Source organism: Metarhizium brunneum, chromosome 3 (assembly GCF_013426205.1).
Source record: "Metarhizium brunneum chromosome 3, complete sequence".
NCBI lineage: Eukaryota > Fungi > Ascomycota > Sordariomycetes > Hypocreales > Clavicipitaceae > Metarhizium > Metarhizium brunneum.
In genome coordinates this window covers 4,225,297-4,248,268 of record NC_089424.1, presented here as the reverse complement: position 1 = coordinate 4,248,268, position 22,972 = coordinate 4,225,297, and the positions used below count along the sequence as shown (strand labels likewise).

Here is a 22,972-nt window from a genome sequence, read left to right as displayed (position 1 = left end):
ATGAGTGCTTGTAGACTTGTACCATGGATAATTTATTTATGGGGTATTCTTGGACAAGATAGTTTCTAGGCTCGGTGCTACAGGGTGTTGCTAAGAGAATCTTACTAGCTATTAAAGAAGATGAGAGAAAATAAAGATGGCACGTTAGTGATGGAGAAATAGAGTAAGGGAAAGTTAAAAAGATGTGGAAGCAAAACTATGGAAAGATAAAGAATAAAGGAAAGAATTTATGCTAATAATATTTCTAGCCAGCTAGGCCCCTATACCCATCCAACAAGCTAGCTCGGCCCTAGGTACCTATCAAGTTATAGAGGCTGCCGAATTCGCCTAGAATTTGGCTTGAATAATTCCCATCGAATCAACGTAATTTTTCGCTGTGTTGTTGTTGCCACAGACTTTTGTCATGTTGCCAACAAAAGTCAATTGCCATATTGTCTGGCCTGACTTCAGATGTCTAGAGACCTGTTCATCTCTCCAGGACTCAGAATTATCCTCTGGCATTTTCGTCCTGCGTTGGAAAATTGGTTTTGTAATACATGGTAATGTTGTATATTAGACAATAACTTGGTCACATGTTGGTCGGTTCAACCTACATGGTGGCTTGTCTCATTGATACTGTCAACGTCTACTTTCCCACCATCTGGCTAAAGTGATAATCAGATAGTCTATACAATATTGTCCATCGTCCCGTTCAACGTCTTTTTATATCAAGTGAAACGATCAGGTGGAGAAGTTGGCCATGCTGCTTGCGCCGGCTTGGCCGGCACGTCAGCCACATCTGACATGTTGGGGAAACCCGGCTCATGCTGCCAGCATCTCCGGAGCGAGAGGGGAAGCTACGCCGAAAAAAAGCCACTCAACACCTGTGTCGAACGAATTTTACGCAAATGATTAAACCCAAAGTTGCTCATACCATATCCCTCGTGGTCTCGTGTTCATCATGGCCCCAGCTACAACCACCCTATCCCAGGTCGATCTTGGAACCAACACCTTTTTCGATGCTGCAAGACACGAAGCGGAAGCTAACATTCCCACTCATCGTACCGTAAGTTGCAGAGCTCAACGCTACGTGGAGTAGACAAGCAATCCGTGGTAGCTCTCCAAGCTTTATCTACAACCGCATCCGGCGGACTCGCCCAACGACGTCGGTTCGACTACGAATTCGTTTGCTCACGCTCAACCTTACTCACATGACACATACCTGAATACCGTCTTGTCAAGGCACAATGCTCGTCCAGCGTGCCATCCGCCGCCCCGGTGTCTCGTGGCAAACATGTAAACCGCTGGCCCTCGGGCCCATGCCCCGGAGGACCCTCACATCAGAACAAATGAAAATCGTCCAGTCGACGATCCCTGCGCTGGAGCAGCACGGGATGGCCATCACGAGCCTCCTGCACAGGCGGCTCCTCGACTTTCACCCCGAGCTGAAAAATGTCTTCAACACGACGCACCAAGTCACCGGCGAGCAGCCCGCGGCGCTCGCCCACGCCGTGTGGGTGTACGCATCCAACATTGACAATCCCGCCGCCCTCCAAACGACCCTGTCCCGCATCGGCCACAAGCACGCCAGCCTAGGCATCACCCCGGAGCAGTACCCCATCCTTGGCGAGGGCCTCTTGGCGGCCATCAAGACGGTGCTGGGCGCCGCCGCCGACGACCAAGTCCTGGATGCCTGGGGAGCCGCGTACGAGAAGCTCGCCGAGTACTGTATCCGGTTCGAGGGCGAGCTGTACCGCCAGGCGGCCGCGACCCCCGGGGGCTGGAAGGGGTGGCGCAAGTTCTTCGTCTCGGACAGGACGCAAGAGAGCGACGCGGCCATCATGTCCTTCCACCTGACGCCGGTCGACGGGGGCGCCCTGCCGGCGCACAAGCCCGGGCAGTTTGTCACGGTGCGGCGCTTCGTCCCGGAGCTGGCGTCGTACCAGCCGCGGCAGTACGGCGTGTCCGGCGCGCCCGACGGAAAGTCGCTCCGCATCTCGGTCACCGGGGCCGCCGCCTCCGACGCCCGTCCGGCCGGGCGCGCGGCCGGCGTGCTCCATGAGGATCTGCCGGCAGGCGCGGAGCTCGACGTCAGCATGCCCCTCGGCGGCCTGGTGCTCGACGTCAACGCCGCGACGCCCGCCATGGCCATGCTCAAGACGCTCGTGGACCAGGCGAGCTGGAGGAGCGTCGTCTTTGTGCATGCCGCGCGCGGTGGCCGCGGGCACGCCATGAAGGCCGCCTTGTCCGAGATTGTCGCCAACAATCCCCAGGTCCGCCGGGCCGTCTTCTACCAAGAGGTGACGGACCGGGACCAGCAGGGCTTCGACTACGACTTTGCGGGAGGGCTTGAGCTGAGTAAAATCAAGGACGTGGTGCTCCTGCCCGGCGCCGACTTCTACATCTGCGGCCCGCTACCGTTCATAAAGGCGCAGAGCAAGGCTTTGATGTTGATGGGCGTGGACGAGGGGCATGTTCACATGGAGCTGTTTGGCTCGCCTTCTGAATGAACTTCTCTCCAAGCCTGGTCTTTTGTACGTTCCAGTGTCAACTGTATCTAGGCGTTGGTTGATATGTTCTTTCGTCTATGCTCTACATCCGCTCCGCGCTGTGAACATGTACAAGTGACCAAAAATTGCTTTCGGCCCATCCAGTCGGGGGGGATTTTTACATCATCACCGTCACCAGTCGAGAGAGATCAATATTGAATCATTTACATAGCCACAGTTTCAGGACCAGTTTGCAACCTTCCCCAAACTGTTCGTCCAAAAAGCAGCATCTTCCCCCTTGCGGACCAAATTGTGCCAGACTCACGGTAAATATGGAAGACAGAAGAAGAAAAAGGATAATGGCCGCGAAGGCCAAATCTTCCGGGCCTTGCCCCTGGTCTGTAAAGCCCTCGACAAACAAATACACGGGCACATATTGCTCGCCATTGGTTTCCAACCCGGCAGAGTAACCACGCCACACACACATACCACGGGTCAAGAGAATCAACAAAGCCCACCGGCTAGAAAGCTACCTAATATAAAGTCTCCTTGCACACGCTGCAACGTCTCGTATATGCACTTCTCATTGCGCATCATCGCGTCATCGCTTTTGTGACGTGTATCTCGCTTTTGTGACGAGGAGCCGTGCGTGCAACACAGTCTGCGCCTGTCATGTCATACACGCACCACCCCCCTTGGCAAGGGTCTCCAATCGGATGGTAAGGGTGTCTATTGGCCGTGAGATACTGTACAAGCTGCATCGCCGCTCTCGCCCCTTCACAGTGTCGAATGTGCGCGTTTCGAGCCTGGCACTTTCGTGACTGAAGGAACAGGCTCGCCATATCCGTTGGTCCATCGTGCCCCTTGGTTGATGTAAACGCCAGATCTAATCTTTGGGTTTGACGACTTTTGCACATCGGAAATCTGACAAAAACTGCCTGTCTTCGAGTGTTTCCGATGACATCTTGCGTAACTTCCAAATTCAGACGGAGATGCCCCTTTTTCGCGCCGCGGTTGCCCAACAAAGTATGCCGAGTTTGGGAGATGATTTGAGAGTGGGATAAATACGGCCGAATGATGATTGTGTGGCTCGGGCGGTCGGGATGTTGGTGAGCGTTGTAGTTCGGGCGGTGACACAGGCTGGGTACAAGCAGATGCATACCCAGTCAGTAGCAGACACCATCTGCGAAACGGCAAGTCGAAAGTAGATTTCGGCAAGGTAGCTAAACAGCTGATAAGCAAACACCAGATGCTCATCTCGAACATGGTGAACCCCCCGGTCCGTCGATCAAAACGCCCTTCTCCAGTGGCGCCATTGCTCTCTGGGAGCCCAGGTAATGCCCTTCATCTTTGGTCGTCATAACAGTCATGATGCATGCAGTCCCCCAAATTGCCACCCGTCCATTCCGATTTTGAGCCTCAAAAGCCCCCTCCACTATGTCACCGTAGCCTCAGTAGTCGCCAAACTATGTCCATGTGTAAGCTTCTCAGATTCTCTCCAACTCCAATACGATGCTCAAGCAAAATGCTAGTCTGTCAGTGTCTGAACGTACAATGCCGAGTTTCTCATCATCCTGAAAAACCCAAACCTCTGCCAAGAATGTCGCTGGAGTCCATCACCACCCATCTGCTGCGGCTATTGGCGATCCCCGGCTAAAATCGAGGAGGAGTTTCACCCTCCACAAGGCCACTGATCAGTCCTCCAAGTCCCCTTCAAAGGCACCTTCCTCGTCCTCGGTTTCGCCGCTGTTCAGTTCCTCGGTTTCGCGATCCGTTGATTCTCGGGAGAGCCCGCCCATCGCGCTGGGGATCGATGCATGTCGTGAAGTAAAGGCATCCCCTGACGTGGCATTGTTAGCAACCAAACGCCGACCGGGGAACAGTCATCCCCACCTGGTATTCGGATATTGCAGCACACTTACCATCTTGGCTCGGCAACGAATGGATCGAGTTGACGAGACTTGCATTGTCAAGGTTGCGAACATATTTCGAGGCCTCGTTCTTTATCCAAATATCAATATTGGGGTCTTGGCAGCTCGCATGGCTTATCAAAAAGTTCTTCAGCTCAGACGTCTCTTGCAGAAGTTCCATGTATTCCGACTGGAGCTCGGCGTGGACGGATTCCAGCCCCGATTTCTTCTGTTCTAGGTTTTCAGTCCACTGCTTCTTGCGTTTTCGACATTTTGAAGCGGCAACCCGGTTTTTTTCTAGGGACCGTTGGCGACGATGCTTCGGCTTATTCTCCTCCGTCTGCACCTCGATTGTATTGTTGGAGGTCTTGGTTGCTCCGCGCCTTGGCTGTGTCCGGGTCTTCGGCACCGCCTTGGCCGGTGTTTCCGTCGGCGTCTTCTTTTTGGTTGACTTTATTATCGTGCAACTCTTTTTTCGTTTAGGCGGGGGCGTCTTCTTCGGCTTGTCGGATCCATCCTCTGCGGACAGCACGCTCGAAGCCGGCGTCTGGCTGACAAAGTTGGACGAACTAGCAGACGTAGAGGCCGCCGGATTCAATTCGGTCGGGGGGAACAGAATGCTTGTGTCAAATGAATACAGACTCCCGTCTGACCTCTCGAGTTGATACCCCTTGTGTTCTCCCGACAGGCCGGACAACGGATAGAACAGGGCATCCGGTGTCCCATCGCCGTGGATGCCAGCCTGAGGAAACTGGGAGAGGGAGTGCTGGTCTGGACGAAACAAGACTGGGTCAATCTCGTTTTCCCCCGCCATCTGTCCAATCAAAAGCTCGGCCGTCGACATATCGTATTTGGTTGGAGGCTGCGTCGACGATGAGAACGGCGACAAGATAACCGGTGAGACTATTGAATTGCTTGGAGAAAGAAGTGATGATACTATACAAAATGATTTGTAAAGTATTACGCACTGCCGACTTCCTGCGTCTCAGTCACGGTCGCAATTGTTGGGCAAGGGGAGGAGGGAAGCGTGTTGCAAGGGTAGTAGTTTGCTCGATATGATTTAACTGAGTCTGGCGGATAGAGTAGCCCAGTGACTGGCAGGGCCGGTTTTGGAAAGAAAAGTTGAAGTAGTGTTAGAAGGATGCGCTTTGATGTAGAAGCAAATTGATGACAGTTTCTTGCACCTTGAACATGGAAGGAGCTCGGGGTCAACAACTTGCATCAGGAGCCTAGAAGACACCAAACACCGAGACCTCTACGAGCGAACAGGCCTTTTTACACACCCAAAGTTTGACAGCCTGAGGGGTCGTCATGTAGCTTGTTGATATCAGTGGCTGTCAAAGTGTGCCACTGCGAAGGCACTGTGACACTTGGGTGCCTGTCTCGGGCAATTCTGGGAGGAGATCCTCTCCACAAAACGGAAGTAATAAAACCCTGGCAGCACTGAATTGGTACGATTTGACTGCAGGTGTTCCAAACAATTACTTTGATCCGCCTCGGACATTCACCCGTGGCTTGTTCGTTTGTCGGGGCTTGCCCGTATGGGAACTTGTTGTCGCCACCGCATCAGGTCCGTCAAGGGGACCCGAGTCTGGTTCCTCTCCCTGCTCATAGCACGGCTTACACGCCTGCGCTCTGCAGTAGAGATGCTTCTCGAGAGGTCAAGTAGTAACGCCATGCCGCGCGTTTCACAATGCATGCGACCGCGCCATGCTGGGGCTGGCACTCAGGACAGTGATCTGGCCAAGTCCACAGTCCAGAGAAGCACCAATTGACTTGCTTGCATACTGGCAGGCAAGCCGCAATGCCCTGCATGCCCAGAGCCTACTGTGTTCTGGCATTGGCTGTATTGGCCTTTGATGTCTTTCAGCCGCCTACACCCAATGACAACTTTCGGAGTCGGCTCCGATGGTGAGCTGGCCGCCGAGAGCTGATAGAGCCCAACAGTGGACGAAATCTCAACGCACTCGGAATCATGCGTCGTCTCACACAAAGTCACGCGGGCAGCAGCTCAAGAAAAGGCACCTTGAGAAGGGGGAACCTCAAAGGAGGCGCCTCGAGAAGGGCGACCACTGCCACCCCAGCGTGGGCCACGGTCGTGAGGTCATAGGTGTGTCTGCCGTCGTCTTGTGGCTCATCTCGCACGTCGGCTGTCACTTTTGAACCTGCTTTTCAACAAAGAGAACTTCCAACGCTTCAGGCAACAAGCCTCCCCATGCCACAGAAACCAGTAGGGGTTGACTCCGACGCCTCCATGGCGAAGATGCGTGTTGCTATTGGTCAAAGTCTGATGCTTCTCCAACCGAAGACCAATGCGGAACAATTTAAAGGCGTACAGAGTACGAACGCCTCGATCTCCCTTCTCCGTTGGTTGGTTCTGTTGTCAAGAGGAGCAGTCAAGGTGTACCCCCAGCGAATGGGCGCAAGGATGTTCCAGAAGTTGCCCAAGGCAGCCAGACCCATGGAGAACGGAACATTTGGTCCGGATTCGCAATTCGAGGCTCCAAATTATTTTTCAATGGAAAACTGGCCAATATTACGGATGTGCTCATGTCGAAGTCCCCCTTTCTCATGTTTATGCCTCCCAAGCTTGCTGGACAAACGGCAATTACCCGTGAGCCATAGGTCGTGGACAGAGCGGTGGCAAATGGCGTATTATTGCGATATTTAAAACCATCCGGCGCTGATCTTTGGCCAAAGGGCCCCCATTCGCAACTTGCTGCGCCGACGAATTCTTCGTTTGTCACCGTCGTCCCTGGCAGTCGCGAGTCAGCAGTGTGCAACTAACCCTATTCCTTAGTCGAGTCGCTAAAGAAACCGCGAGTGGCAAAATCGCAGTTCAAGGTTCATGATGAAATGCTAAAATGCAAAATCCCAATCCAATCAACATGGCTTTCCTAGCAACATGGAAGATGTGGTGGTGGCAACCTTGCGCAGCACACAGACGTCACACAAACTTCGTCCCATTGGCACCTGCCCGCCACTGAAGTATTTGGCGTAACAGCTCTGAACTTGTCGGCAACGGTTTGTCCGATCGCCGAAGCGGGATAAATTGCGGTGCGGTTTTTGGCACTGCTGCTCACGTGATAGCGTGTTGTTTCCTGCGCGTTTTGAGACGCGCTTCTCTCGAGCCCAAGGCGGCAGGGGAGGCACCAACTCTCACGATTGAATTTGGCAATTCCTTCATTACCAGTTGCCACTAGCCATCATTGCGGCGTTGTCTACTTTTGCGCTTATAAAGGCAATTTAAATCTATACCCCCCAAGATGGCAGAACTCTCCTCTCCGCGCATCACAGCTCCGTATTTGGACAGCTTTGTTGGCCGGCTCGTCACCATTGTAGGCAAGGTCACGCAGCTTCGTGGTGACCAAGCCACCATCGATTCTGATGGAATCGTAACCGTGGTGCTTAATCGGGTAAGTTTGCTGGCTCTCTGCTCTCTTTTGACCAGCCATGACTAGATTGACGGATACGAACCGTGTTGTAGGATGCTCACCTAACCAACGGCAACGCCGTTCAACTCATTGGGAAAGTGAATCCCGACTTGTCTATCAAAGTGCTCAGCTCTCTAGATGCTGGCACCGACATTGGTAAGCCACGTCGAAGGACTCCTCATTTGCACAAGTCGCGACTGTACTGACAGGATGTTAGACTTTGGGCTGTACAATGCAGTGGTCCAAGCCACACATCGGCACAAGGCAATATTTATTTCTGAGAACTAAACACTGAACCTTGTCAACACTGAATATAAATTAAATACTTTCACCTCTGAACTCTGAACAGGTGAACGTTTCTTTGCTCCAACTTGTCACACCGAGGAACCTGGGATTTCTGCCTTCCCACTAACCGGCCGTCCAATCGTCACGAAACGCAATCCCTATAGATTCTCGTCACGGAACCATGCAGGAGCTGTTCATCATTCGGTCGGTAATCCTTCGATGCTAATGTCATACCATACTCACCTGCAGTGGATGAATTGTTTGTTACTAGGATGCCTGTGTTCACAAGATATACATCACAGACTCGGCACACTTAGAGTACAGTTCGCACTGCATATGGAATCTCAGCTACCGCAAGTTCGACGTGAATTGCCTTTCTTTTATGGCCCCTACATGCTCATCACCCGCGCTAAACACCTTGCGCCGTCCTATATGCAAGCCAGTGTTACGACAAACGGCATTGGGCAATTCCCAGCTGTTGTTTGGAATGCCCCCCTAACTCATCTGCTGGAAGAGATGCATGGCACCAGCGAAGCTCTCCTCTCCAGACGGTATGATCTGGTCCGGTGGCAGGACAAACCCATACCTACCTTTGTCACGCAGTTCGATTGTGAAGACATTGTCGGCTTTAAGAACGTCCTGGACCCAATCAATAGAGCCACCGGCAACTTGGTAGATGACATTGCAAACTGGACCATATGCGAAGGTGGTTCCGTGGACACTCCTCATAGCGTCGGAAGCACCCTTTGCCAGAGCTTGCAAGGCAGCATTGTTGGGCGTCCTTGCGCTGCACGAGTACCCGTATGCTATTCGAGGGAATGATAACTCGCGTTAGTATTTGTGATTTAGTCCCAGTTTGCACGTTTCCTAGAAGCACTGTACGACTTACGTGTCATGAACAGCTGAGAATACGAGTGCCAGTCGATGTATAGCTTGACGCCTTGGCTCTTCTTGATCTTGTCGAGGAAGGCGATGTACGACTGGACTTCTGGGCTGTTGCCCGCAGATGCACCCCGATACGTCTCAGTACAAGGGTTCGTTGATGACCCAGGACCATCCCACTTGTATGGCCAGTTGCGATTGGGATCCGTTCCGAGACAGCTCGAGCCCTGGTTGCGAGACCGGTTCTTCCTCCACATGCGGTCTGACGACTGCGTGTACTTGAAGCCTGCATCAAATTACATCAGCCATCCCGACCTTCGGCTCTTGTAGAGTAGAAGAGAGGACAAGACGACTGTTCCGTGGGTGTACAATAGACTACTCACCGTCAACATTGACAATGGGGAACATGTAGAAGTCGTACTTGTCCACAACAGCCTTTACGGCGCTATCGGTAGCGTACTTGGCGACGAGCTCGTTGGTTATATACTCGAGAGTCTGCCCGGGACATGTCCTTAGCTGGCTTTCTCATCCCCGTTGGCCTTGACAATACGAAACGTACCATAGCAACGATCCATTCGCGCGCATGGACGGTGCCATGAAAAACGACGGCGGGTTTCTTGCCGCCACCGCTGCTGCCGAAAATATGCAGGCCCGTTATGGTATTGCCATCACCCGTGGTTCCAGACGTGACACTCTTAACATTGCTCGGGTATTGAGAGGCAATGTCCTTCATCCATTGAAGATGGTCATTGTATGGATGGTACGATGTGAACCAGGAGGCATTAGCCGAGCCGGCTATCACTCACACGAGGGTGTTAAGCGTTGCACTCTGATATTGCGGTCATGGTCTGGACAGGAACGAGTCGTCACTCACCCGCATATGCCTGGATGGTGCCTTCTCTGGTAATGGAGTCTCCGAGATCCTCATGCATAATCTCGAAGCTGCGCCCTTTCATTGCGTTCTCGAAGGCTGCCAACTGGCTTGGGGCCACCTGAATGTCGGCAAAAGCACCCTTTTTGGAGGGCGGCTGCCAGACATTCAGATTCAAATGATCAATAAGACTCTGGATGTGCGTGCCATCGTCCACGATCGGGACTCGAAAGACCTTGTGCCCGTCGTAAGACACAGGGCTCTCAGCCGGCATTGTGGCCGCCGTGGCTACTAAACACGCGAAGAAAGCAACCACTCTCATGTTGGAAGGACTATTCACAATAGCAGAACGATATCAGGAAACAGAAGTCACGTTTTGAAACGTGTTGCGCCGTATCCATAGGCCAAGAATGAGGCCGCGCCCGTCCCTATTTATTTCTCTGTGTACTTGTATATATCCATAAACTAGCATGAATCACGGTACCAAGGACACGCATAAGCACTCGTCAGAATACCTCGCCATTCAGGCATGCACAGCTGCTTGTTCAGAACCGACTCAATCCAGACTTTCACGCAATCTGGATATTGGCTGGAAAAGGCTTAAAATGTTCCCAGATAGGCAGGTCAACAAGTCAGGCAACCTGCCCTTTCTAGCAAAGCCGCGATGATGTGGCAGGCCAACCCAGGACGAGATTCACAAAAGAACGTGCGCGATGCAGAGCTGATCCCAATGTACCCTCTGAACCAAGCAGTAAATGCTCGACCCAGAATATGCAGGTAGGCATCCAGTTTGCGGAGAAGGTGACCGTAGCATTGACTGGACTCGGCATGTGGCTTCGTGTTTGGCGTCAGCTCATGCACCCCGACATTTGATCATCTAGCATGGATTCTAGAGTGCTCGAAGCGACATCAAGATAACGCTTGCATTGCGACCGCGAAATGGGTTCCATGTTCAATTCTCTAGGGAACTCATCGTGCAGCGGCAGTGACAAGTTCTAGTCAGCGACACAAATACCGACCAAGAAAAGCCAAGGCCCCGAGCAATTTTAAGCTTGTTTTCAAGAAACCTGGTCCTGGTAGACCTGCCATATCTGGCTCAGCGCAACAAGCCACCCATACGTGGTCGAGAAACATGGGCGAGTACAGAAGTGCTTCAGTTCTTGTTGTGCCAGAAATAGAAGCAAGATCGTATCCTTCATCTGGACAAAGGGCAAACTAGCATCCATGCCTGCGTACCAAGTCAAACCAGCATCCAGGCCGTATCTTCTGCAACCACCATCGACGCTTTCACAGCCGTCCCATTACTACATAATGCTCCTCAACTTCCTGTTAGATGGTAGCCTGGGTTTTGGTTTTTGTCACAGCTTCTAATTAGACGCTGCATCATCTTGGTCTTGGTCTTTCTCGCTCTTACTCAGAATGGCAGCTCGGCATTCGCATCCACCTTGGCACTATTCTCGCGACGAAGCCAACTGTCCGCGTGGCCCGGTACATGATCTAGAATACTTGGACTCGAGTAAGCCTCCTCCCCGGAATACTATTTCACGCTACAAACTCACTGGATAACGCCACCTTGCGAACCCAGAATGGAAGCTACATATGTACCAGTTATCTAGGTAGTACCTTGGAATCGGCCTTGAATGCGGCCATCACGAGACGCACGTAGGCGTGCAATCATGCTGACCTCATGCACTTTTTGACCCCCACGATTCAACATGCGCTTGGAATTGGGGGTGCGATTCTGCATTAGCTGTCTGGTGTTCTAAAAATACATTGCTCGTCTGATGCGGCGCTAATTCTTTCTACCACCAGTTGGTTCATCTGCACGCTGATAGACGCTCGACACGCCGAGCCCCAACACCAGTCTACTCACCTAGTATACCCTCCAAGACGGCCATCAACTCATCGCCCGCCTCGGGCGGCTGCTTCACAAACTCAGGGCTAAACGGGGTCCTCGTCTCCGCGGTGCAGCGACGCGCAGGCCGACTACGGCCGTCCCTCCTGCTCGCGAACAGGTCGTCCATCCAGGCCAGCCACTCGGGAGCCGAAGCCTGCATGAGCGGCGAGTGGTCCTGGCCCCGATACTTCCTCAGGTGCACCTCGTTGCCGTACCGACAGGCATTCCTCCAGGCGGCCTCTGTGGTAGGCGCCAGCACCGAGGTGTCGTTGAGGCCCTGCACCACCAGCACCGGCGCAGGCGACCTGTCCCCCTGCGCGGGCGCCAGCATCCTCTGCCACGCCTCCAGCGTTTCCATGTCCTTCGCCAGCCCTGCCGCCGAGAAGAGCTGTTCCTTCTCCAGGTCCAGGGTCAGGCCCAGCATGCCGCTGATGCACAGCTGGGCCGTCTCCGCCAACTCGAGGCGCCTGCTCATCACATCGCTCAGAAACGCCGGCTGGTACCCCGGCAGCGCCCTCTTGGCCGCAAACGGCAGAAAGGACAAGTACCCCGTAAAGTCGACGCCAGGCCCGCGCAACATGTCGATGATGTAGGTGGCCGGCGCCATGGCCACGGTGCCCAGATAATCAGTGTCGTTGCGAACATACTCGCTCTCGGCGAGCTTCCACACGGCGCCGCCGCCCTGTGAGTGCCCAAACGACACCCACTCCCTCGTCAGCACACGGCCAAACAGCTTGCGTGCCGCCACGACCGAGTAGTAAACGTCGTGTACATGCGCCGGCAGCGTCAGGTACTTGTGCGTCGTGTAGTTGTTGCCGAGCCCAGCGTAGTCGGTCGCGACGACGGCGTACCCCCTCTGCACCGCCGCCTGCCACGTACTGTAGTCGTACAGGTCGGGACTGTTGGACGGCGCGCACCCGGCGAACAGGCCGATGGTGCCGTGCGCAAACGCCGCGAGCCGATACCGCGCCGTGCCGTTGTGCGCATACGAAAAGTCCGGCGTGAACGGGAACGCGACGAACCCCGTCGCCGGCACCGTCCTCCCATCCAGGTCCCTGGTCGCGTACTGGATCCGGAACACGGTCGTGCCCGAGTCGACGTTGAGCGTTCGCCCATCCAGGACCTGCACCTTGAGCACGTCGCCCGGCCGCGTCGCCTCGGAAAAGTTGCCCGCCGTCGCGAAGAAGTCAAACGCGAAGTCGTGCCCGACGGCATCTAGGTCCGCCGCGTTGCCGAGACGCAGTATCTGCTGACACTTGGAGCCGCAGCCATGCGCGGCCGCGTACTCGGGCGTGACGTTGAAGTTGGAGTTTGGCAGGCCCGTCGCCGTGCCCAGCGCCGCCAGGAGCGCCGCCACGGAAAGAAACTGCATCGTTGGTCCCGTGTCTATCCAATGTATGTGTGCCGAGTCGTCTCTGTTCAGCACGACATTGCGGCGGCTGTTCACGCCTCCTTATATCCATTTCAGGGGCCCCTCGGTAACGCTGTTAGCCCGTACAATCAGCGTCGACATGTACGGCATCATTCGCAACTACAAAAACCCTCGACGTCACCACTCGAGCCCGTCGCTCGACTGTCGCTGCTCCGCCGCTTGCTCCGCCCAGATCTGTCCATCTATCCGTCCATCGCTCCACCCATAGCCAAAGCGCCCTTTCATGTGTAGCCAATTACCCCTACGTAGCGGCTTCTTACGGAGTAGAAAAGTAATAGACACGGCGCCAAGTCCTCCGGCGAACCCACCGGCACTGACCTAACTGGAGTCAATTCCTCATCGGCCATCTCGGTCTCTTCGGGGTCCTCGGGCGCCGCGACAATCCAGGCTGATATATCATTACAATCAGCCATTTCCCAAGTGCCGAGATGCCGTAGATACATCGTGCTCTAGGGAAATGTGTTGTGAGGCGCAGACGTTCCTAACAAAATCTCTAGCAAGCCATAAAATTACCACTATCATAACCCGTGCTACTATCATACATTACTCCTATTCGTCCATTTCTACCACCCTCCACCCCTCTACGAATCACGCTACACCATCCTCGTGAATCCGCAAAAGTTCCTCAGCTACCGCCAAAATCTGCTCTGAGCTCTTTCTCATACGCGTTGCCAAACAGTTGCATGGACTATTTTGGACACGTCCGTCACCTGCCGTGCTGCTCACCCGATCCGAATCTAGCGTCCCATCTTGTGTAGCCGACAGACCATGCAAACACTTTTGAGTTTTGGCCGCCACCATCGTAGCATTGTCTCCTTGCCCGCCATTTTCCTTACCTTCTGTCGCATGGGCGATATGCAGGGCATTAATCGCCCTTCTAATCCCGAGGCTTCCTTCACCAGACGGCTGGTTCGAGTCGTTGTCTTCTTCACCCCCCGTCTTGTGGGGATATGATTCCGCGATGGCGTCTCGGATTTCCTTCAACTTCTCAACAAACTTCTCAAACACTTTGACTCTCCGTTCCGCAGTCTCGGCTCTGTCTTTCCACGTGGCAACATCTCTCTTCGCCTGCCTCAGTTGTTCACTGACTGTTCCAACGTCAGAGTCCTTTTGTGCATCGAGTTGCCTTCTCAGTTGTGCCGCTTCATCCGTCTTTGAAGATAGCTGGCGCTGAAGATTGCGAATCTGAGAATATAGAATCGTAGCACTTCGAGGTCGAGGAGTCTGCGTCGTGGAAACTATGTCCAGAACTGCGCTAGGATCCGGTTCCTGCATTGGAATTGGCGACGAGAGCGGCCGAGCCAAATTCAGATGATGTGCGATGGGCGGCTGTTCGCGGCAAGGCAACATGGTGCCCAGGCTTGGGACTGCCTTCAGTGTCTTCTCGTCTACCGCGCTGGTCCCCGTCTTTCCGAGAAACCTTGAAGGACTGTAGAAGGTGGCATCCTGAAAACCTCCATCCATGTCCCTCTCCAAACCTGGTCCTTTGAGCCTGTCATTAAGTATACCTCTGACAACTTGGTGGAGCTCAACTCCCTGTCCTCTTGTCGCACTTCCCTCAGAGTTTCTTTGCGGTGGTTCAATCAACGGATCAAAGACGTGATGCGTCCACGCCGAATCTGACTTCGAATGCCTATCTCGGGAGTGCATTTTGCTTCCTTTCTGTGCTGCAATTGAGTCTTCCCTAAAGATTGGTGATTGTCGGCCAGTGCTTTGGTTTTCGAACATTGCTGCCATTGTTTTAACGGACCCGCGTTTGCTTAGTCCCTTGGACTCGGTGGACTCTGTTGGTGATTCCAGGGTAATTGTGGTATGACTTCTCAAATTCTCATGTGACTTGGATAGTCTCGGCTTGTGTATTACAGTAGGCCGCTTCTGTGTAATCGCGAACTGTCGAATGCCATCGAGATACATCCTGGGCTCATTTTCCAGCGCCTTCCCATACGCATAGAAGCGTTCAGGAGTAACGTCAATCGAGCGCCGGGCCTCACTCTCCCGAAACATATCGCACTGGACACCTTGGTCTTGAGACGTGTACGATGTCCCAATGCCAAGAGTGGCAGACCTATCTTGGACGTCCTCCACCTTGGCGTTTAGAGGAGGGCTTTTTTGAACAAGCCGAATACCCCCTTCAGGCATCTCTATTGTGCTCATAAGCGATGGTGAAGCAGGACTCATGCGACCTGGTGATGGCTTCGCGGATCCGCTTTGCACGGTAGACGCCAGTGACAGCCGTCTTGTTCTTGGTGTTTGCCCAGAGCGACTTGAATCCAACACAATGTCATCCAACAATCTTGGCGAGTTTACGCTTCCCTGTGAAGTCGGTCGTCGCAAAGGTCTATCAATACCATCGTGTGATGCCACATTTCTCGATGATTCTCTGGGTGGAACACTCTCAAGATATACCTGTGCGGGCTCTGCACTTGAATCAACTTCACCAGCAACATTGCCTTCCTCGGCTGTTGGAGCAGGACCAGAACCCGGCTCGCCTTCCACAGCTCCTTGGGGTTTATCATCAGCATTGGCTATGGTTGCAGCCTCATTGTATTTGCGGTTTTCTTCCGCCTTTTGTAATCGCTGAATGACACTCTCCTTGTTATGATGGGTTTCGTTTCCGTCAGTGGACTCATCGTCTCCCATGCTCTCTTCTTTAGTGGGACTCAACGTGGCAATGCTAATTTTGGGTTTTAGCCTTTGAGAGGTTGTTCGCCTTAGACCTTTCACTCGTCGCTTCCTTTGTCCATGTATCGGCGATTCGAACTCTTCGTGCCGCTCATTCTCTTCGTTTCTCATCATTTCACCATCTGCTTTATCAAAATTCTTAGGAACTCTTAAGTTGAAGCCCGGCGGAGACGGAAACTTCTCATCCTTGCTAACCAGGTCCACCACCGACGTATCCTTCCGACAGTGTGTACCAAGGGACTTCATCTGGCGGACCACGTCTCTCCAGTTGGCGATCAACATTTCTGTTATGCTGTTGGCTACCAGTATCTTGTCAACAGTGGGTGGCCCTAAAGTCTTGGTATCGACTTGAGTCGACTTTCGTCGGTCCCTTCGGAATCGAGGAGGACTCAGTGGAAACAGTAGCAATCCCGTGCTCGGGGTCGCAACTTTCATGGTGTATTGGTCTAGCAGGTTTCCGACCAGCAATGGACCAAAGACAATACCCAGTGCATTGTAACCCATCAAATCAGCCGTGGGAAGAGGTCTACTATCTTCATCTTCCCGGGGAGCAACTTCCGCAACCCGCCCAATGAGGCTTAACAGGCCAAATACAGCGCATATCATTTCTCTGCGATACTGCGATTTGATGGTACCTATCGCCAAAGCAATCAATCGTGCCCTGACCTTGGTTTGCTTTGTTCGGGGATATTCTGGCTCTCCATTAAGCTGAGAGTGAATAGCTATCAATGCGTCCAGGAGAGTCAATGATCCCAGAATGCCCCCGGGCAACACAGAAAGTAAACGCTTGAAGGTAGATGCCACGTCGTGGACAGAGTACTGAATGTGCAGAGGCAAGGTAGCGCAGCGCACAGTGCTCGCAATGTTAACATGTGCACTCTCAAAACAGTAGTAGTCAAACAAAGCGCTGATGACTTTTGAAGATCCGGGAACGCGAAATAACCCTCGAGTTGCAACGTTTTGAGCCAAATGCTGCGCCGTTGCTCTAATGCAAGTCGGCAAAATGAGAGAGCACGGCGAGTACTCTTGGGGAAGGTAAAGCATGCTTTTACCACTGAGTCGCACCATGTCTTGGATCTCGATGATTCTGGGGGCCTCTCTTCTGCAGTGTATTATATGTGCCAGTTCGGAAACACTTCGTTTGTGTCGTATCTGTGGAGGCGGCGGCGACGTCGAAGCATTATGAGGGAATGTGCTAGGGCTCGGCCGAAGAAGTCTCGACAACCAGCCTCTCTTTTCTCGGTATCGTGCCGCATCTCCCTAGTGCTACCGATCAGACACGACGAACAAGGTCTAGGGATGTATCGATGACCTACCTGTTGATGGACATCAAAGTCATCACTCATCAACTGTCTTACGCCATGCTATGTGATTTTGTGAGCTTGGACACTGTTCTGTTCTCTCGGGTAGCAGTAAAGAGCTCACCTTTTTAGCAAGCCTATTATATTCCTGGACAAACACATCTCTGTCATCCACCTCATCCGCATTGCTGAGAAGGCCGAGCTCGCCACTACTCGTGGTCCAAGTACCACTGCTCCGTACCCTACTACCATGACCGAAGCTCTGATAGCTAGCGCTCTGAGGTAGCAAGAGAGAGACTGAGCTGGCGGAATGGGGTAGTCGACGTGGGTGGTATGCAGACCAGGCACGGAGATTCTGAGATGAATGCGACGTCCCGAGTGGGTGAGCCATGGAATACTTGGTAATTTGTTGGAAATTGGAATGAATACCAGAGTTGTGATGATTGCATACTCGCGTGTTGATGCCGTGTTTGCCTTGTATGCCAATGCCCTTGCGAAGCGTTGCCAGCTGGCATGGTTGTCGGGTGACCGGCAACGTCCAGTCGCTCTCAATGCCAAACGCAAAGCACCGTCTATCCTTCCTTCCTTCCTAGTAGGTACTCCATTACTTGGTGAATTGCTCGGCGGGCTTGCTCTTTTTACTACGTGCGCTTACCCCCCTATTATTTACTATGTTTAAACTCTCTTTATATGTGAAGTATTATAATAAAATACTATTATATATATATATATACTTTAACAATTATAGTAGAATATACTTACTTATCATAAAGATATACTAATATATAATATATTATTTATAATATAAAGCCAAATAGCCAGGTTCCTGGGGAGGCGTGAGCGCCCTTACTTAGCAAAAAGAGTAAGCCTGCCGAGCAATTCCCATCACTTTGCAAGGCCAAGTTATCGAGTCAAGCAAGCACCGGATTGATTCAGGCAGTAAACGGGAAAAGCTCGGGGGAGCTCTCCAGTTCACCCCTGATGCATATTGTTCACAAAATGTGATAGAAAAGTGGATGGGTTGTTATTCGACATCGCGTATTGATGGGTATGGTATTCAAGCAACAGCTACCAAATCCCTACCTACCTGGTATAGGTAAGTACCACACAGACAAATGTCAGCAAACCAGTTGATAACATGTGAGCACCTCCTCAAGCTACCATCTATCATAATGTGTAAAACAATTTTTCTTTCCCTCCATATATCAACGTTGTATCACCATTCGATTCCAACCAATGCGCCGAGCCAAAAAAAAAAAAGCGGGGAAAATGCCGTCGAATTCCTTGATCCTTGCTTTCTCTATTGCGGCCTCTAGGGCTAAACAGAGACATGTCATGCCATCATGTAGTGTTTCCAAACATCCTCCACCATATCTCGGCTAGCTTTGAGGCGAGTCCTCTTCCCCTTGGATGAGCACGTATTTGAGGATATCAGATAGTGAAATGACACCCTTCAGTTTGTTGTCGTCGTCGATAACAATCAGTCTGTGTACTCGGCTCTTTCGGATCGTGTCAAACAATGAATCCAGTCGATCCCCCTCCCCGCATGTGTAGATACCTGGGCTGTCGTCTGGCCGTTTGCACAGTGCCTCCCCGATCGATCCATCCAGTTCCTCGTATGCACCCCCTCTAATGCAGGGAATGACGTCGACCGCCTCAAAGGCATTCAGGACCCGGTTTTCAGAGTCCACAATCGGGATACAGCTAATGTTTCTATCGACCATCAGGTGGATGGCATCCAGAACCGTATTATCCATGTGCATGGTGGCCAGGTTGGAATAGGTGCCCAGGCCAATCTCTCGAACCGTCTTTTTGAGCATTACAGTGTTGTGTTCGTTGTTGACAGCGATGAACTTGAGGATACGATATTGAGTAATAACGGATATGACCGTCTCTCTGCCTGTCTCGTCGTCTATATCCACAAGGGGAATACGTCGCGCACGAGTCTTAAGCATGCGTCGGCACGCCTCGTAAAGCGGTCGAGATGGATGCACAGATACCGTTTCGATGGGAGTGGCACCTATTGCCTTTTCGATATCTAAGCCAACCTGTCTTAGCATGCATACGGCGGGTCCGACGGCTTTTTCCACTGTTGCTTGATGCAAAATAGTCTCACCTCGCAGACTACTCAACCGAAACTGGTCAAGCTTGCTCATCTCGTCTGGAAATTGGCAGTAATATTGAATGACGTTGATATAATCCGTGGCCGTCAGTATGCCGGCAAAACGTCCTCTCTGTGAGTCCCATAGCGGCGCAGAAACGATTGCTGATGCGAAGCAGATTAGCCAAAGAGCGAGCAGTTGTTTGGGCTGTCTTGGGCGGCCATGGGTAACAAACGGTGCAAAGGCAGACTCACTATTTTGTATTAAGATATTAAGCGTCTTCTTGATGAGGAGGTCGGTGTCCAAGACAATGAGACGGAAGGATAGCGGCAGGACATCGTAGCTAGTGCGAACCTTGAGAAAATCCCGAATCGCTTTCTGGAAGAGACAGTTAGCCTTTGTGCGACGTCGGAAAGGGCCTCGCTAGGGTCACGAGAGGAATTGCCGAGAAGGAGGCACAAAGCGAATGGTCCATACCAGTCCTTGACGTTGTTCCTTGTCAAGCGGGCTCGGCGGGCTCAGTGTGCTCGGGTTCGAGGTCGGCTCAGATGCAGCTGCTGCCATGGCGCTGCCGTGCGAGGTCTTGAAACGGAGATAGGACGAGGGAGCGACAAATCGAGGCACACGGAGGGCGGGTTGCTCGTGGCCGTGGCCGTGGCCGTGACTGGGAGCGGCAACGGGAGCGGGAGCTGAACGGGGAGCTGTTGCGGTAGCGGGAGCTCGTCCAGGAACCGGCGCCGTAGTAATTGACCGAGTCGCAGGATTTGATGCTTGTGCTTGTGCTCTGGCTGCCGTTGGTGGTTGTGCTGATGGAGGTGGTTCCTCAGCGGATGGTCCAGACCCAAGTCCCGGTGCCAGCCCAGACATGGCGCCAGTGACCTGCTCACGGGACGCAATCTGGGCTTCGACATTGGTCTGCGTGGGGTCGGCGGCAGGTTGGACGCTGGGGGGCGCCGCTGCGGCATCTCTTTCGTCCATTCGAGGTATCGGGCAGCTGTGTGTCCGGTGTATGGCGTATCGTTGTGTGGCCTCGCGCGTCACAGGTGGTTTTGGACGGTTTGTAGTAGTTGGCCCGGCACCTGGGTGATTATGGTGATGGTCGAATGGTGGAGGGGGAGGGGGAGGGGGCACCGGACCCAAGACACCGAGACAGTTGCAAGCAAGCTTCTCAACATCTACTTCGTACCATGGTGGGGAAACCAACCGTTGACATCTGGCACTTCAAATGGCTTCAGACGTCGCCCGTTATCGCGGTAGTACCTGGGTAGAAATTTCGGAAAGGCATCATGCGATTCTTCCCAGCGTTCTAGGGCCGTGCTAGGAGAGTTTAAGGGCATGCGGTTCAAATAGCTTAATTCACAGGGCTAGCGATTATCGAGCACCATGTGCATGCATATTATGTGGGTGCGAGTTGCGAAGCCATCTCGCCTGAGGCTACGATGCCCTACCCTAGAGCGAGGCTGCGATTGATTTTCTGCCCCAGCTGGCAAATACCCTCAAATGTCAATTTCACACCATCCTGGGGTAGGCATTCAGGTGTATAGTGTACCTTGTAAATACGGACTATGTAGCCATCTGGGACAAGAGTATCCCAGACCTGCCGAGTACTGTACAGTGGTGGAACATCACCCGCGCTCAAGGATACACCCTTGATCACACAGCGTCACATGGACCACCCAATCATGTAAAGATGGCGCCACAGTTTGTACGTGCGTCTCACCCAGCGGGCACTGGCGACTTGATTGTGGACTAGCACAACACTGGTAATCAAATAATTACCAGACGGGATGGTCCCCTGGCCATCGATAGTGCAAGTCTGGGGCAAACATTGAATGCTTTGGTCGGAATGCCAATTGTACGCATAGCAGGGCGGGGCGTTTTAACGTTTAGACAGCTCGGATAGTCCCTGTGGGGTTGACGAGAGGCGAGGACCAATGTGTACGCTCCAAGCAACATTCATAACCTTGGCGAAGACGATCCATGGGAAATATATCCAACCTGGCATGTGCTCGGGGCTTTGTTGTCGTAGTGGTGGCGCGCGATGACAATGAGAGGGTGTAATCGGCAGTAGAAATGCAATGCTGTGCACTACATGATCACAGACGAGGGCCGTCTTGGGGCACGATGACTGCGCCTTGCGGCCTGCGTCAAGTTTCCCCCAACACAAGGTACTTGGAGGTACGGAGTAGTAGTGCCACGATCTCCTCGCTGGTGGCTCCTGGACAAAAATAAAGAAATGCACTTCTCGGCAGTGCTATCAATGAAGCAAGTACAGTCTGACGCCAGGAGGCATTCGTATTTTCCCGAGATTCTAGTGCATTGCACCGACACGCGCGCCGAAGCATACCCAGTGCAGAAGTACATGGACGCATGCACGGTTAAGTGATCCATCTCACGCGCGCTCCCGGCACACGTGCGTTTTTTTTGTTTCTTTTCGTTCTATTGCTTGCCTGAAGCGCTTTGAATGTACGGGGGCATAGCATGCCACCGAAAACACAAGAGGTTGCAGAGACGCATTCAAGCGACAAAAACCACCGTGGTCGGAGTTGCTTGCGAGCCTTCAGACTTGGACACGGAGATGAGCAGGCGCCAAGTCGGAGCAACCCTTGACAATCTATCGCGGTACGGAGCACGGAGTACACATGCATGGTATTGATTGTACGGAGCTCTGCCAGGCGTCATATTTATTGTTAGCCGGCTGGGGTTCAGGCAAGTGAGCAGGGGGCCTATCCAGCCCTTGCTTTCCCGCATGTCCTCCCAGGCAAGCACTTGGCACTTGAGTGGAATTTACATGCCAGAGTACGGGCTGGGTGGAGGACGAGTTGTGAGTGCTCTCGTGGGCAGGCTTCAATGTGCGGCACGTAATGCGGAGCGAGCAAGCTGCAGTGTGGCGCATGGACAATGAGAGACGGTCGAAGATTGAGTTGAGACGACGTTGACGCTGGCCGTTGACATGTACATGCCTGATTTTGAGAGGGCTAGACGTGACGTACGGAGTAGAGAAAAGAACATTGAAGGCCTGGCGCGCAAGCCAAGGCCTCCAAGGGCAGATTGAGGTTCAGACATGGATGGATGAATGTCCAGATGTCATGTCCAAGGGGCCAACTGGTCCCTCGAGGCCGGGGGCGACTAATGAAGTTACCTCGAATGCATTGCGTGCCATCAACCAGACTGGCGACTCGGGCGGTCCAATTGCAACCGACCGTATTAAGGACGACCAGACTCAATGTCCCTTGCTACTAGCTGGTCGTCCGTACTACCGCCTACAGTTACCCACATGGAGTGTAGCCTTGCTCCAGACATGGATGTCCAGATGGCGATTGACGCCAAGTGCTCCAAGCCAGTGCTCCCTTCTAAAGTTGCCGGCACTCACAGCCCCAGCCTTGAATGCCACGCCGCGCCCGTCGCCTGGTCCTCTGGTCCCAGGCTCAGTTCCAGTCCCAGGACTCAACACCAGACTCGCCTCGTCCACATGCACACATACCATCCTCACCCCCCCGCCAACCTGCTTCACTTTGGAAGCTTGCCAACAATCACCAGAGCTCGCTGGTCTTGTCCCCTCGACTTCATCACGCCGCGCTTGCGATCGACTTCAGCCCAGCCTGACCCATAAGCTGCCGGGGTTCCTGGGTAAGCAGCCGGTTGCTGAGCTGTGACGGAACCTAACGCTAGGAACAATCCGCTGTTGCTCCGACCTCGAGGCACATC

At 53.1% G+C, this 22,972-nt stretch overlaps 7 protein-coding genes across 7 annotated transcripts; 2 read left to right on the top strand and 5 right to left on the bottom strand.

Annotated features, from left to right (window-relative positions):
- Positions 1 to 1,226: 1,226 nt before the first annotated feature.
- Positions 1,227 to 2,489, top strand: hmp_2 (Flavohemoprotein; the record flags this gene model as incomplete). Its single annotated transcript, XM_014684751.1, has 1 exon — positions 1,227 to 2,489. One exon carries the CDS (start codon positions 1,227 to 1,229, stop codon positions 2,487 to 2,489), a length of 1,263 nt encoding a protein of 420 aa, XP_014540237.1.
- A 1,673-nt stretch (positions 2,490 to 4,162) lies between these two features.
- Atf2 (Cyclic AMP-dependent transcription factor ATF-2) lies at positions 4,163 to 5,222 on the bottom strand (the record flags this gene model as incomplete). The annotated part of the gene is made up of 2 exons (XM_014684752.1): positions 4,163 to 4,308; positions 4,391 to 5,222. The coding sequence occupies 2 exons, from the start codon at positions 5,220 to 5,222 to the stop codon at positions 4,163 to 4,165; spliced, it is 978 nt and encodes a 325-aa protein (XP_014540238.1).
- Positions 5,223 to 7,644: 2,422 nt separating this feature from the next.
- ssb3 (Replication factor A protein 3) lies at positions 7,645 to 8,100 on the top strand (the record flags this gene model as incomplete). The annotated part of the gene is made up of 3 exons (XM_014684753.2): positions 7,645 to 7,794; positions 7,866 to 7,968; positions 8,030 to 8,100. The coding sequence occupies 3 exons, from the start codon at positions 7,645 to 7,647 to the stop codon at positions 8,098 to 8,100; spliced, it is 324 nt and encodes a 107-aa protein (XP_014540239.2).
- A 492-nt stretch (positions 8,101 to 8,592) lies between these two features.
- G6M90_00g065340 (uncharacterized protein) lies at positions 8,593 to 10,124 on the bottom strand (the record flags this gene model as incomplete). Its single annotated transcript, XM_014684754.1, has 5 exons — positions 8,593 to 8,903; positions 8,987 to 9,265; positions 9,363 to 9,474; positions 9,539 to 9,774; positions 9,854 to 10,124. The coding sequence occupies 5 exons, from the start codon at positions 10,122 to 10,124 to the stop codon at positions 8,593 to 8,595; spliced, it is 1,209 nt and encodes a 402-aa protein (XP_014540240.1).
- Positions 10,125 to 11,715: 1,591 nt separating this feature from the next.
- On the bottom strand, positions 11,716 to 13,119 carry G6M90_00g065330 (uncharacterized protein; the record flags this gene model as incomplete). Its single annotated transcript, XM_014684755.1, has 1 exon — positions 11,716 to 13,119. One exon carries the CDS (start codon positions 13,117 to 13,119, stop codon positions 11,716 to 11,718), a length of 1,404 nt encoding a protein of 467 aa, XP_014540241.1.
- A 648-nt stretch (positions 13,120 to 13,767) lies between these two features.
- G6M90_00g065320 (uncharacterized protein) lies at positions 13,768 to 17,553 on the bottom strand (the record flags this gene model as incomplete). Its single annotated transcript, XM_014684756.1, has 3 exons — positions 13,768 to 17,121; positions 17,178 to 17,225; positions 17,287 to 17,553. The coding sequence occupies 3 exons, from the start codon at positions 17,551 to 17,553 to the stop codon at positions 13,768 to 13,770; spliced, it is 3,669 nt and encodes a 1,222-aa protein (XP_014540242.1).
- A 988-nt stretch (positions 17,554 to 18,541) lies between these two features.
- Positions 18,542 to 20,242, bottom strand: SNF4 (5'-AMP-activated protein kinase subunit gamma; the record flags this gene model as incomplete). Its single annotated transcript, XM_066130802.1, has 3 exons — positions 18,542 to 19,428; positions 19,519 to 19,642; positions 19,742 to 20,242. 3 exons carry the CDS (start codon positions 20,240 to 20,242, stop codon positions 18,542 to 18,544), a joined length of 1,512 nt encoding a protein of 503 aa, XP_065986777.1.
- Positions 20,243 to 22,972: the final 2,730 nt, after the last annotated feature.